The following is a 15033-nucleotide window of genomic DNA, read 5'->3' as shown; positions in this document are numbered from 1 at the left end:
GCGAGCCATTTAACTAGTATAGACTAAACTAGTTTAACCATTAAGAATAAATACTAGCACAATTTTGTGTAGATTTTTAGGATCGACAAAGGGTGTGTTTATTTACATGGTCACACTATGTTTTTTTTTAAAATTGAATTTTCTTGTTTGAAATTATTTTTTTATATTTTTAGATTATTTTAATGTGATTATATTAAAAATAAATATTTTTTTTAAATTTTTTTTAATATATTTTTAAATAAAAAAAAATTCAAAACAAAAAGTACTACACAAGCAACTGAAAACACACATGCTGCATCAAGTGGAGCACTGAAAACACACATGTTGCATCAAGTGGGCGTGTGTACTGAGCAGTCGTATACTGGTCCCAGCAGTCCCACTTGAAGGATTTTTCTCCATTTTTAAGATAGAGGATGGAGCAAGGTGCAAGTGATATCGCTGTCAGATATTTTTAAGTGCTGCAATAAATATTTTTCTGCTTTTCTTTTCCTTTTCCTTTACAGGGGTTGTGGCGACTACCATTTTCCTTGTGTCTCGAGCATGGTAATAGAGAAGAGAGAAATTTTTGTCTGGGGCCCGCTACTTCCAGTGCTTAGTGGGACTGACAGAAGCGTCTCTCAGATTCTATACCCTTAAACCCACGCGCAAAGCCGCCACTCGAACTTACCCGCGTGCTAGTTGCTCGCTCCTTCACTCCGTTGACAAACACACACGCTCCTGTAAGAGCGTTGGTGGAACTGGGCTTCCTTGTTCATTTCTTACCGTGTAAAGGTGACCACTGTCAGTAGCTCTCAGACCGTTCCTGATTACTCTAATAATCAAATGGAATGGTAGCTATTAAACGACACCGTTGGATTTGAAGATTGAAACGACGTTGTTTAGTGGGATTTATCAATCCTCGAACTCTGCTAAAATCGCCATCTTTCCACTAAATTTGGCTCGCAAAACTGAAAAGCAAAGTCCCAATTTGGCCAAAAGAAAAATAAAAAGAAACCGAAAACAAAAATAAATAAAAAGAAGAAGAAGAAAGTCTCTCTCTCTGTCTCCCTGTCTCTCTCGGTGTGTTAAAACTCTTTTATCTATGCTTTTGCGCTGTTGATTGTGTGTGTCTGTCCGTTCGACAATTCCAGGTTTTAATGAATGAATGAAGTGGCTTAATCGATCCACTCAATTTCCAAGACTTCCTTAAACACGCACCCATCTCATGTTTTCTTGCCTCTTCTAGGGTTTCTTTCTTCCTTTTTTGTTCACTCTCCTAGGGTTCTTAAAAACAACTAGAATATACAAACCCATATATAAATAAAAATCTTATATGAAAATAACAGCTCTCAAAAGTGGTTGATTAGTATTTTTTATCTCACGAAGTGGTGATTGGGATCGGAGTGAAAGAAGGCAATATCTCAGTTCAGCTGTGATGATATTTGGTTCGATCGAGCATTTGTTGGAATGGTAATTAGAGTTAATCTCGAAGAATCAAGGTTTCAAAGATGCATTTCACAAAGCTCGATGACTCTCCTATGTTTCGCAAGCAGGTCAGTACTCTTGCCTTCTCTCTGTCTCTGCTTGGTTTTGTAAGGAATTGAAGCTTTGTTCATTGATTGTTGAGAGGTGAGGAAATAAAATTTCCAGCTACATGCACTAGTGACGTTATTTCTTCTTTTCTTTGATTTCTTTCCGTTGCTTTAATATTCTGTTTAGGAAATAAATCAGAACGTTTAATTTATTTGTTTTGTTAATGACTGGGTTATCTATGTAAGGAATTTGGAGTTAAATGAAAGCGGATTGATTATTTGTTGTTGTTTTAGAAAAGGAAATTTTACTTGTGGAATGGATATGATCATGTGAGGTTTGTACTTGAAATGTTTTGGTAATTTGTCAATTTTTTAGGAGAAATTAGATCTGCATTAATAGTTCAGCCTTTCAATCGCTACTATCACATGTCTCCCGTCTATACTTAACTTTTTTTTTTCTCACTCTGAAATATTTATTTTTTCCTGATCAAATTTATTCGTAACAATTTGCCTGTTCCATAGTTTAATGGGCTCTTGATCATTTCTTTTGTGGAACAGATGCAATCACTGGAAGAAGATGCCGAATCATTGAGGGAGAGAAGTTTAAAGTTCTACAAAGGATGTAGAAAATATACGTATGTATCTATGTATTGGTTTTTACTTTGGTTGACATTATATAGAGAAAAGCTTCTAGTCGTAGTATTCTAAATCTTTAGGGAATTGAAGTTTTCTATTCCACCAGGACGTGGTTAGAATTTCCTTGTAGCCTTGTATATTACTGTTTTGTTGTTGCCAATCAGTGAAAGATACAATTTGGAAAAACATGGAAAGCCTTTTATAGTTCATCTTGGCTTGTCATTCTTTTTTTTGTGTTTTTTGCTTGAATTTCCTCGTATGATGATATTATAATGAAAAGAAATCTTGTCATTCTTTTAGACAAAATTTGATAGTTAATTATCTGCCAGCAAGCTTGAATTTCTCTCTGTAAATGCAGGCCTGCTGTTTTTGTCTCATGCATGTTAATTTGTAGAACTGTTGACACTGTAATAAGCTAGTAGCTGTTGACAATCACTTGAGTATTTGCACACTACCCCCTACTCTTTCAGTTTTAGTTGCACTATTGCATGTGGACTGGGATAGAAGGAGCTGTGCATTACAGGGCTCAGGATTTAAGAACGTGATTTTCTTGCTTTATAACCCAATTATTTAGATATAGACAGAAGTGCATGATATGATTCCCTAAATTAAAAATGCAAATTCATAGGTGAAGCCTGAAACTGAGTTTCTTTTCTCATACTTCATAGTATCCTAAATACTGAAATTTCTCAAAAGGACTCCTGACTTAAAGATAAACAACTGTTACATCAATGTATATTTTTTAAGATGGTTAAGTTTGCTCAATATTCTGGTTAGTTAAAACACCCATCTGTTTGGCATTATATGCAGTTGCATTGTTTTTCTTTCTCTGGCTTAGCTATGTCATGGGCATTGAGTTTGTGAAGAATTTACCTTTGTGCCATTTTTTTACTCACTTGCAGTGAAGGGCTTGGAGAGGCATATGATGGGGACATTGGTTTTGCCAGTGCTTTAGAAACTTTTGGTGGAGGGCATAATGATCCTATTAGTTTGGCTTTTGGAGGTAATTTTATTGGAAATTATGTTTATAAGTTGTCTTAGACGAGGATTAAAATTATTTTCTGTTGTCATTGGAGAGTTGTAAGCACCAAAATTGTTTCTTCTTAGTTGCTTGATTTTCGTTACCTATCAAATGCAGTACCATTTCAATTTGTAGGATGTTGAAATTGGTGATGCAGACGGGAGTGGAGGATAAGGGTTTGTTACAAGTCAAAACTCTCACAAACCAAGAACATTACAAAGTATAGGGAGACAACCAAAATATTCAAATTTTTTTCATCTACGTCTCCACTTGCTAAAAGGCTATTGCAACATTTTATATAGAAAAAACTAGAAAACATTAATAATATTATAATACTGAATAGGAAAAAAATAAACTAGGAAAAAAATTCCCTTCAAATAAGAAATATTTTTTAGAAAAGCATCATAATAAATAATAGAAAAATCTATTTTCCTAAAAATACTTATATATCAGTCTCCTAGGCTTGGAAGGAACTTGTCCTTGAGGTTAAAAATTGTCTTTCATCAAGAATATCCTTTTGTGCATAGGGTGTTAGGCTACCCCATCATATGTCTCTAGCACAACACCTTTGTGCAGGTTGTCTTATCGTTGGCTCCACCATTAGGATTTCGAATGACAACAACTGACTTAGACGAAAACAACTTACTAGTTTCTGAATTTTTTTCCTTGAGGGAACATCCTCATCCCCTCCCACACACAAAGCAAAATAACCATTAAGGATCGTTGGACTCTGATACCAATTGACAGACAGGAGCGAAGGATAAGAGGTTTGTTAGAAGTCAAAACTTTAAAATACCAAAACACCATAAGTACGGGAGACAACCAAAATATTCAATTTTTAATCATCTGTTTCTACCTGCCAAAAGGCTATTACAACTCTTTATAAAGAAAACTAGGGAACCCCAATAATAATACTGAATAGGAAAAAATAAACTAGGAAAAATATTCTCTTCCAATGAGAAAAAACTAGAAAAACATCATAATAAATAATAGAAAAATATTTATTTTTCTAAAAAATCTCATGTATAAATTGTCTGTGGTTAATCTTGGTAGTTGAATTCAACATTATATGAAATTAAAGATATTAGTTAATTCAATGTGTATAGTATTGGAATTTTAAGTCTGTTTATTGAGATTATTGATTGAACATCTGTTTGCTAATGCAGGCCCTGTTATGACCAAATTCACCATAGCCTTGAGAGAAATTGGGACATACAAGGAAGTTCTCCGATCCCAGGTAATTTTTTGATTTATTGCTTTGAATGCTTGACACACATTAACACCCCAACATTTGGAAGTGATTTTGTTCTTATTGTTATTGCTTAAGCTGAGTTGATTGAACTTAAAAAATTGTGGCACTTGTGCTCCAACTCCTGCACTTATGTTCATATGCAGAAGTTTGTTGTCAAAGGCAAGACTATTGCTTACAGGTCCCACTTCTTTTCCGTTACAACCCAATTGAGCCCTTGAAAAATGACATCTTTTTACATAACATTTCAAATAGTGTAGTACAATAAGATCATTCATAGAAATTATTCTTGAGGATAAAATCTCGTAGGAAACTTCACGCTAATGTAAGTCTTAGATAATAAGCCAGACAAAGCATAGACATCTAATGATCTTGTGCTCGAATAGAGTATTTGAACCCATGCTGCATAGAAAACAGAGTTTTGATAATGATAGTTGACATTTATTGAGCTTATTTGGAGAACAGGATCATTTTCTTGCTTTTATTTAGAAAAATAATGTTTTGTTCTCTGGTGTGACCTAAGCAACGTTCCCTTTTCTTTTCAGGTTGAGCACATGCTGAATGACAGATTACTACAATATGTCAACATTGATTTGCATGAGGTGAAGGTACAGAATTTTGCCAAATGGCATTTCTTGTCTGACTTATGATGGTCAAATGTCAATGAATGTCATGCAACTCATGCAAAATATAAATTTGCAAAGATGTGACATGATTTGTTTCTTCCTTATTTTGTAATATAAATACTGTACCAGATAGGATAGATTTATTAGTATCCATCAACTTTCTGCTCTTCTCTCTCCAACTTTTTTCTTTTAATATTGATTAGTGTGAGATCCCTAAGGAGGTTTATGGTTTCCCTGTTGCAAGAATTGCAAATTTGTTTTCATAATTCTGGTCTGAAGATCTTCCTAGATGGTCATTTTATGTGTCTTTACACTTCAATGTTCTCTAATTCATTAATGTTTTTTTAACTGCTACTTTAAAAATCTTCTCTTGATTCAGGAAGCAAGGAAGCGTTTTGACAAGGCTAGCCTTCTTTACGACCAGGTACTTCCCTCATTTTAAGATTCTTAATAATTTTCCATTCTGGTGGAAGCCATTTCTTGCATGATTGAATGAACTTTTAGCATTTGACAGAATAATAGTTGTTCTAGATTTCTAGTATTATTAATTTTGAAGTAGACTACATGTCAGAAACGTTGGGATGAACCTATAATGGTCTTTGTTAAGTCTAAGGAAATCATAGCTATTCCAATTATGCTGCAGTTAATTTTAGTATTATCCCTAGCTAGAACAATATCCTTTCTTCTTTATTACCTTCAAAGGTAATTGAAGTCAAGCACAGAATGCAAGTGAATTGAACAACTTTAGGCTGACAAATTTTAATATGTCAAATGGAATTGAGATGAAACCTTCTGCATCACGCATAAAAAAATTGAAATGTATATTGTATATATTTCCTTGTGTCCCTTTGGAGGATGAGGTTTTAATTATCCAAAGATAATTGGACTTTGTAGTTCCGAAGCTCTACTTGGTTTGGCATGTCACATATAGGACCTTGTGCTGTGGAATTGGAAATTGAGTTATGCAGTATCCACAATAGGATGGATGTTGCATTAATTTATAGCATGCAACTTCTAATGACTTGCAGATGCACTATAACTAGAGTTTGGCAATTGTTGAGTTGTTTAAAAATGAGAGTCCATTGATAATAGGGGGAATATATAGAATGTAGCTTGATGGTGTCTTGAAAGTTCCACATTTTAATTTTTGCAAAATTTTTTTTGTTTATGGTTGATGTTCATGCATGCGACAGGCTCGTGAGAAGTTTCTGTCACTGAGGAAAGGCACGAGGTCTGATATAGCTACTCTTTTAGAGGAGGTACTATGAACTTTGATACATCTGCAGTTCTTATCTACGGTTCTGATATCTTGAACATCCTCCATTTTATATTTCTAATCGAGTTTTGATATATACCAGGAGCTTCATAATGCAAGGGCTGCATTTGAGCAAGCTCGCTTTAATTTAGTAAGTAAAATCCAAACTAGGCACTGCATCTCTCTCTCTCTCTCTCTTTTCTTTTAAAATAGTATAGTTAATATTAGCATTTAGTCTTTGATATTTCAAGAACTTGGGTTTTATAATCTGTTCACTCCATCCAGGTAACTGCTATTTCTAATGTTGAAGCAAAAAAGAGGTTCGAATTTTTGGAAGCAGTCAGTGGGACAATGGATGCTCATCTACGTTACTTCAAACAGGTAGGACACATGGTGGCACTTCTGTACTTTGTGAACATGCTTTAATTTCTATCATACTTACATATGCTCAAGAGAAACCTTCGTTGCTTGTAGGGCTATGAGCTTTTGCATCAAATGGAGCCATACATTCATCAGGTTTATTATTATTATTATTATTATTATTATGTATTTTTATGGATTACAGTGCAAACTCTTCCAATAATTGTGTCATTATATTCAAAATACATAAAATCTGATTATTTTGCTAAGGAAAACTGTGTTTTGTTCATACATTTCCTATAATTTGAGAGAAACCAAAAAAAGAGTAGAAGGGGATTTAGGTATGTAATTCAAAAGTGCTCCATTGGATTTTAGCCATCAAGTGACTAAGCCTTTTAAGCAAGGACTGATGAGGGAGGGTAATGAAAGGAGATGTATCAGAGTTTCTTGGTCAACAATTGGCCTCCCCTTTGCATCCCATAGGGTGGGCCTGTGGATGAACAGTCCAGCAAAGTGGCCTAAATACCATAGCACCGTGGATGGCATTTCTCAGGAGCAACCAACAATAATATGAGCTCTGACAAACCTAGAAGCTCGAAAATCTTGTGCTCGTATGGAAATTAGAGCTTTTGGAATGTTGGAATGGTGAGGAAGGTTAGTGTGGAAACCCCCCACAGCAAGAGGCTCTGTTCAATATAAGTAAATGTTAGTAGATTAACAAGTACGAGGATGTGTACAGAGGCAAAACTTCAGCAGTGTTGGTTGTCTCAATGCCTAGCCAATATCCAAGTATTCAACTTGCATTTATGTGCTTAAATTTGTTTGATGGGTATTAATTGATTTGATTAATTTCTAACGTTTCTGAAGTTACTATGTGTCATTAGTATTGTATGTCTAGCTATAAGGTCTGGATTAAACATGGCCACATGACAAGTACAGTGGTAAAAAAAAGAAGAAAAAAGAACAGAAAATTATGAGGCCAATCATAAATATTTGGATAAATATTAATACAAAACAAAAGGAATGGTATTAAGGCTTTTGCATATTTGACTTATGGAAACACAACACCACTTCTTGTTTTGTAGGTTTTGACTTATGCTCAACAATCAAGAGAAAGGTCTAACTATGAGCAGGCAGCTCTCAATGAGAGGATGCAAGAGTACAAGAGGCAGATTGATCGTGAGAGTAGATGGTCTTCCAATGGTTCTAATGGATCTCCAAATGGAGATGGTATACAAGCCATTGGTAGAAGTTCACACAAAATGATAGAGGCTGTTATGCAATCTGCTGCAAAGGGGAAGGTATTTAGAGTTCCTATGCCTGTGAGGGAACTTCTTTTACGGACCAATTTTTTCCCATGCAAATCTTCTAAAACAATAAGCAAACTTTCAGGTTCAAACTATTAGACAAGGTTATCTGTCAAAACGATCCTCTAGCTTGAGAGGTGACTGGAAAAGAAGATTTTTTGTTCTCGATAACCGAGGAATGCTTTATTACTATCGCAAACAGTGCAGCAAACCTTCTGTGAGTAATTTATGTGAAAAATAATGCAGAGTGCTTGAAGTTCATTCTGTTCTTGATACTTTGGGTTTTTATCATCATGCTTGATATGTTCTTTTAGGGTTCTGGGGGTCAACTTTCTGGTCAAAGGAATAGCTCTGAGCTTGGATCTGGATTGTTGGGTCGGTGGCTTTCTTCTCACTATCATGGTGGAGTGCATGATGAAAAGTCTGTCGCACATCACACCGTGAACCTTCTTACATCAACAATCAAAGTTGATGCTGATCAGTCAGATCTGCGATTTTGCTTCAGGATCATTTCACCAACAAAGAACTACACATTGCAGGTATGATGTGGAATGTATCTTGTATCTGCGACTTCTGTAAAAGCTACCTCGCATTTGAAATACAATCTCCATCGTTGATTTCTGGCGGGGATGGATAAGATGACGTGTAATTGAGGGTTCTTTTCTGCAATAGATTCTTAACAATGCTTATTTATGCTTGTCAGTGCAGGCAGAGAGTGCACTGGATCAAATGGATTGGATTGAAAAGATAACTGGGGTTATTGCTTCACTACTTAGCTCTCAAGCACCTGAGAGGGTAATTATTCTGAGCATTATTGACATTTAATTATCATAGAATTTTTTATGTGTAGTTTTGTTAAATTTCAGTGTCTCTCGGCTAGTCCCCTGGGAAGCGGTCATCATCGGTCTGCCAGTGAGAGTAGTTCATTTGAAAGTACTGATTTTGATCCTTCTGCTGTCGATGAATATACATCTGAGAGGAGCCTTGCTGCTTTACATGAACGAGCATTGAGAAGTTCACAACAGCAGCGAGCCAGTGCAGAGAAGCCGATTGATGTGTTGCAAAGAGTTTGTGGAAATGATAAATGTGCTGATTGTGGTGCCCCTGAACCAGATTGGGCATCTTTAAATCTTGGAGTTCTTGTTTGCATTGAATGTTCTGGTGTTCACCGTAATCTTGGTGTGCATATATCAAAGGTAAAATTGTTTCCAAGTTTTAATTATTTGATGTTTTCACAGCGTTGCTTTTTGAACCATATTTCTTAATATATATTATGCTGTTAATGTTGCAAGAATATGGGTGGTATCAAACATCTATTGGACAGCAATGTAGACCAGTATCTATGAAATCTACTTTGAGCAGTTAGAATAATCATTAAATAAAATAGGCAGTTTGCGCTTGGTTCCTTTCATTCAAACCACACTCAGGAGCCTGAAGGATATTTGCTAGGTGGACAGGTTTTAGCATAACTTGATCAACTTCTTAAGTGCTACTGTTTTTCACTTTTCTTTTTATCAACCACCAGAAGATTGTCCTATTATGCTGGGCCTAAGCATCTATCTCCTTTTTCTTTGTCTGGAAATAAATTGGCAAAGCTGCTTTATGTTTGGGTATATGTTAATTGTTATGGACGATACTGTTCTTGGAGGTGTTCTGGTTATGTCCATTATTAAATCCCAGACCTAGTAGTGATATTAGTACTGCCTGTTTATCTGTCAGACTCTTAATCTTCTGTTGAATGTAATTGCAGGTAAGGTCACTTACACTTGATGTCAAGGTGTGGGAGCCTTCGGTCATAAGTTTGTTCCAGTCTCTCGGAAATGCCTTTGCTAACTCAGTCTGGGAGGAATTATTGCAGTCAAGAAGTGCCTTGCAGGCTGAACTCATCCCCTCAGGGTAAATGACCTAATCTTGATCGAATTAAATATTCCTTTTTATCTCAAGCTATACATATTTAGTTTTATTAGATGTTGCTAATATTCATGAATGTTCTGCTGATGAAGCTCATTCAAGTCGGATAAACCACAGCTGCTTTTCATCAGCAAACCCAATCCTGCTGACTCTATATCAATAAAGGAGAAGTTTATCCATGCAAAGGTTGAACTAATAAACTCTGTCCTTATTTTTCACTCTTAGAATCTCTTTTTGTTTAGTTGCAGACAATTGCTCATGGTTTTTTTCTCTTTATTATTATGGAGATATTTGCTTGATTTTTTAAACTGACGTGGACATGTTGGAGATGAAATCTTTGTTTCCGTTGGATGACAGTATGCAGAAAAGGCATTTGTTCGCAAGCCAAGAGACCACCAAAATACTCGGTCAGTGGCACAACAAATCTGGGAAGCTGTTCGTGCTAATGACAAGAAGGCTGTATACTGGCTTATTGTTAATCACGAAGCAGATGTCAGTGCTGTGTATGAGCAAGCATCTTGTAGCTCTTCCCTGACACTTGCTAAAACAATGCTATTGCAAGAGCTGGCCAACCCTGACGATTGCTGCTCTAGCTACTCAACAGGGAATTCGGTGGATAGGTCTTCGACCATCTCTTTAAACTTTCCAGGTACAACTGAAGGCCAGACCTTGGAGGATGTAGATGGGTGTACCTTGCTTCACATCGCTTGTGAAACTGCTGACATTGGCATGCTAGAACTTCTCTTACAGTATGGTGCAAATATAAATTCAACTGATTCGGGAGGTCAGACGCCACTCCACCGTTGTATTCTTAGAGGCAGAGCTGGACTTGCAAAAATGCTCCTCACAAGGTGAATTTTACTGATTCACGATGGTCATGATTACATTAGGCATGTGCTGTGCACACGGTTTCCTGTTTATCGTCATTAATATCCTCATGGCTCCGTCCATCCCCCCCTCCTCATATGCCCCCCTCAAGCAAAACAAAAGATATTAACATCCATGAAATGCTCTATTAAATGGTCCTAATGCATTTGCAGGGGAGCAGATCCACGTGCTGTCAATGGCAAAGATAAAACCCCACTTGAGCTTGCGGTAGAGTCCAAATTTGATGAGAGTGAGGTCCTTGCTCTATTATCAGACTCTAATGGCTGACATGCTCGAAATAGTAATATATTTAATATTTAATTGGTGATTACAATGAAGCTGGAGAATTGAACATAAATTGGCTTTGATATTATGCTTTTTTGGTAAGTGTATTTTGCAAGTCTAAGAGCTGGTTCTCCATTGAAGATGTAAGCAGTGTTTGAAATAGAGTAGAGTGGTAGGTTGGCATGCCTGCCCCAGGGGCATCTCTGCAAAATTAGCTGCTCAAGCTTGTATTGGTAATGCCCCCCTGGTGAAGAAGGAAAGGTTCTGTAATGTGTTTTGTTTAATCAGCTTGTTTTGTTACTTTTGTGGTGGAGTTGAGAGGGTTTAGGTCAGGCCACTGTGTATTTGTACATTGGTTTATTCTAGTGAGAGCTTTCTTGTGGCTACAACTCTGATTGCAAGTTTGCGCCACAAAAAAAAAAAAAAACCGTATAAGGTAAAAAAATATGAAAGAATTCAGTGAAGCTTTCTTTCTTTCCTCCGATGTCTTCTTCGTAGAATTAAATAACAACTGATGCATGCAGTCAACCAAAGAAGAGGAAAGGAAATCAGTTTCCTCAAAAGCTTCCCTCAAAGCACGTGTTGCCCTGTCACGTCTCCAGATTCCAGGCAACCCACGTACATAGACCAGTTGGGTCAAAATAGCCATTTACTAGTGTCCTAGCAGTTTGTTTGATTAGAATGTTTACCTTCACTAGTAGATGAGTTTCTATCTGTTTTTATTTTAATTTTTTTTTATTAAAAAAATTTTAAATTTATTTTTACTTTAAATTTTTTATTAGTATTTTTATATTGTTATATTAAAAATAAATTTAAAAAAATTATTTTGATGTATTTTTAAAATAAAAATATTTTGAAAGTAATTATTACTATATTCTTAAACACGCTTAAAGAATATTTGGTATTGAGATTAAACCTGCTTTTCATTAAGATTTGAATTGCTTTTGCTTTGAATTATTTTTTTTAGTATTTTTGCATCATTTTAATATGTAGATATTAAAAATAAAATTTAAAAATAAAATTATATTATTTTAATACATTTATAAATAAAAAAATATTTTTAAAAAATATTTCTATTACATTTCTAATCACCCCCGAGCTCAAGATTTGTAGTAAAAATATTAGACCCTTCAAAGACAGTTCCCTGGATTTTGTTCAGTATGCAACAGAGAAACCTCCAAAGAGTATGGTCTAATACTAGCAACTAAGAAACTACAGAAATGCTACATTAAATTGACTGCATTTCATTTAATACCTTTTTGTTAATTTTTTCTTCACTATTTGTACTTCTGCATTTCATTATCATTACTGTCATAATTTAATCCATTGATCAACTGCTTCCAGATCAAGTACATGACATAACTTGCTGATGTCTCCTTTTGTGCCTTTTCATCTCAATTTTGGCCTTTGTCAGCTTGCTAGCGATACCAACGGGTCAATCTTTTTTTCAATTTTTCTTACAATGCTATAAAAAGATATAAACGTTAGCAACGTGTTCTTAACCGTCAAAGAAAAATCTTTATTGTGCTGAAAAGTTGCTAGAGAATTATGTGTTAATAAATGTTAATCTAGAAAAATATACATGTTAGGATATATACAATAATAAAATTGTTTTTTTCTTCAGAAAAACAATAATTTCAACTCCAATGAAAAAAGTAATTTTCTTGCATAATTCATGCTTTTCTTATCAATATAGTTTCTCATAAAATAACACATTTTTTCATTGGTTCTTACTCGGAAGCAATAAGACTACAAAAAAAAAAAAAAAAACCAGAGATGATTTGTGATAAGGATATATAAAAAAATTCTTCTATTAAAACCCTGTTATCTTATTAATTTGCTTTATTTGCTTTGCCATGTTTTTTAATAAAAAGTTGTGAAAATAAAAATAAAGGGGTTTTTTTTTTTGTAATTTAACTCATTTGAAATAGTATAAAAAATGAATCCCTCCAATCTAAACCTCATTCATTTATTAACACATCTCTCTTGATTGTTTTATCAAAAATATGTTATTTGATTGCAATCACTGTTTTTCTTTAAAAAAATCCGTCATGATTTAAAACAAACCAGAACAAAAAAAATTAAAACAAACCCCAAGTATTCTATATAAAACAAAAATAAACATGATGAAATTATGTCAAAAATCCACTAGAAATTAAAAAAAAACAAACTGAATATTTATAAACTTGTTTTTTTTTCATATTAGATATGTAATAATTGAAAACAAATTGCGAACATCCTCATAAAAACCTAAAACATTATAAGAGAACCATGAAAAAAAATACAATAATAATTGAAATATCATATCAAGGTTTTTTTAGTGCATTTAAATGTAAATCTAATAAATAAAAAAATACAACAGGTCAAACCCATGTGGTTGACTCTTTTTATTAATGTCTCTATTTAAAAAACATAGCTGATGATACTTCATTTGATTCCTCAAATTCTAGCCACCTAAAAGGCAGCTGAAAAATTAAGGTTTGATTAGTTTGAGATAAAAATCCACTTTCAAGTTATTTTGATCTCAAAACACTTAATAAATATCTTTAACTTCTCAATAAATCAATTTATCAAGTAAATTTTTTTCTAAATCGGTTTTAAAATACAAAATTAAACCAAAAAATATATTTCTCAACCATAATATTTTTTTTTTCTAGCAAGATAAGGATCAAACAACACCTCAATAAAACTCCTCTATTAAAATGAAACTTATTGATACCAGGGTTCATGTTTTTTATGGTAAAAAAAAGGTTCAATTAACAACTTTTTATTTTTTTACCTGTTTTTTAGCAATTTTCTCTCTCCTCTCTCAAATCAGAGGACAAAAATAAAATATAATGAAGTTATAGATCAAAAATAAAATTATAGAAACTAAAGGGATTGAAAAGGTAGTCAAAAAAAAATACGGGGTCTAAAATGAATTTTTTGCATGAAATTCAGAGCGACCATTTGTGTTTGTAAAAAAAAATAAAGATTTGATCTGGCAACAAAAAGATTTAATCGAGGAGGAAAAAAAATATCAAAAACCAAAAGAAAAATATTAAAAATTAAAATAACACTATGAATTCCTATAGAAATGGTCGATGCCTTTTATCACTTAGGATATCTTGAAGAAGTAAGGGTAAAATAAAAAATAAAAGTTGTCATCTAATTTTATGGTAACCTAAAACTCTAATTGGTTTTTAGAATTTTAGGTAAAAGGGCTAATTATATAATAGAAAATGTGATAATTACTCTACACATTCTACCTAAGGTCAATTGTATTGTTGTTTGTTTGTTTGTTTTATAAAAAATACCTATTATGCTCTCACTAAATATTTACCTAAACTAATGTATCTTTTTTTGAAGATAAATGATCAATAAATATAAGACAAGACAATGATTTGGAACTTATGCATCTCAACAAGGTTCAAATTCTCACTTTTAACATTAAAGAATTGAATCTAAAAGGATGATAGTGCTCAATTATTTAATTACACCAAAAAAAGCCTGGAGGTTATGGGTGAGTAAAAAAATCAAAATACTGATTAAACCGAGAAAATTGAAAAAATCAAGCCGTAAAAAAAAACCGATTAAAATTTTAAAAAAACCAACCGGTTCGGTTTTGGTTTTATAAGTCTGAAATCGAAAAAATCGAACCGAACCCAAACTAAAAAAAACCAAGCCAAACCAGAAAAAAACCGAGCCAAATTAAAAAACCAAGCCAAACCGGTTTGAACCGGTTTTTGTCCAAAAAAATCGAATCAAAACCGGTCAATTTGAACCAGTTTTGATTTTTAAAACAAATTTTAGTTTGATTATTTTTTTTATAAAAATCAAATCGAACAAAAAATAATCACCTCTACTGAAAGCTATACTCGCACATAATGAGCCTTTTTAGAATCATTGTTACCTGGCTCGAATTCACTTGCTACGATGGGGTAATGTATCTAGCATATAAAAAAAATTCTAAACAAATATTTGCAAAAAAAATTCTTCCACCTTTCTGCACTAACGGTGCTATTC

The 15033-nt window shown here is 33.8% G+C and overlaps 1 protein-coding gene across 2 annotated transcripts; it reads left to right on the top strand.

The window, feature by feature from the left end:
• Positions 1 to 930: 930 nt before the first annotated feature.
• Positions 931 to 11417, top strand: LOC7491430 (ADP-ribosylation factor GTPase-activating protein AGD3). 2 transcript variants are annotated; one of them, XM_052452693.1, is made up of 19 exons: positions 931 to 1532; positions 2070 to 2146; positions 3050 to 3150; positions 4335 to 4405; positions 4963 to 5019; positions 5423 to 5467; positions 6237 to 6302; positions 6402 to 6449; positions 6584 to 6679; positions 6773 to 6814; positions 7744 to 7959; positions 8051 to 8182; positions 8280 to 8504; positions 8674 to 8760; positions 8832 to 9161; positions 9716 to 9861; positions 9969 to 10062; positions 10234 to 10727; positions 10917 to 11417. In XM_052452693.1, exons 1-19 carry the CDS (start codon positions 1488 to 1490, stop codon positions 11029 to 11031), a joined length of 2487 nt encoding a protein of 828 aa, XP_052308653.1. In that variant the 5' UTR covers positions 931 to 1487; the 3' UTR covers positions 11032 to 11417. The 2 variants fall into 2 exon arrangements, with proteins under 2 accessions (XP_052308653.1, XP_002299350.3); XM_002299314.4 differs by having other exon boundaries at positions 4963 to 5025.
• The last annotated feature ends 3616 nt before the right edge of the window (positions 11418 to 15033 follow it).

This window comes from Populus trichocarpa, chromosome 1, assembly GCF_000002775.5.
Source record: "Populus trichocarpa isolate Nisqually-1 chromosome 1, P.trichocarpa_v4.1, whole genome shotgun sequence".
Classification (NCBI taxonomy): Eukaryota; Viridiplantae; Streptophyta; class Magnoliopsida; order Malpighiales; family Salicaceae; genus Populus; species Populus trichocarpa.
Note: the sequence above shows the minus strand (reverse complement) of the source record. Positions and strands in the feature narration are given on the sequence as shown.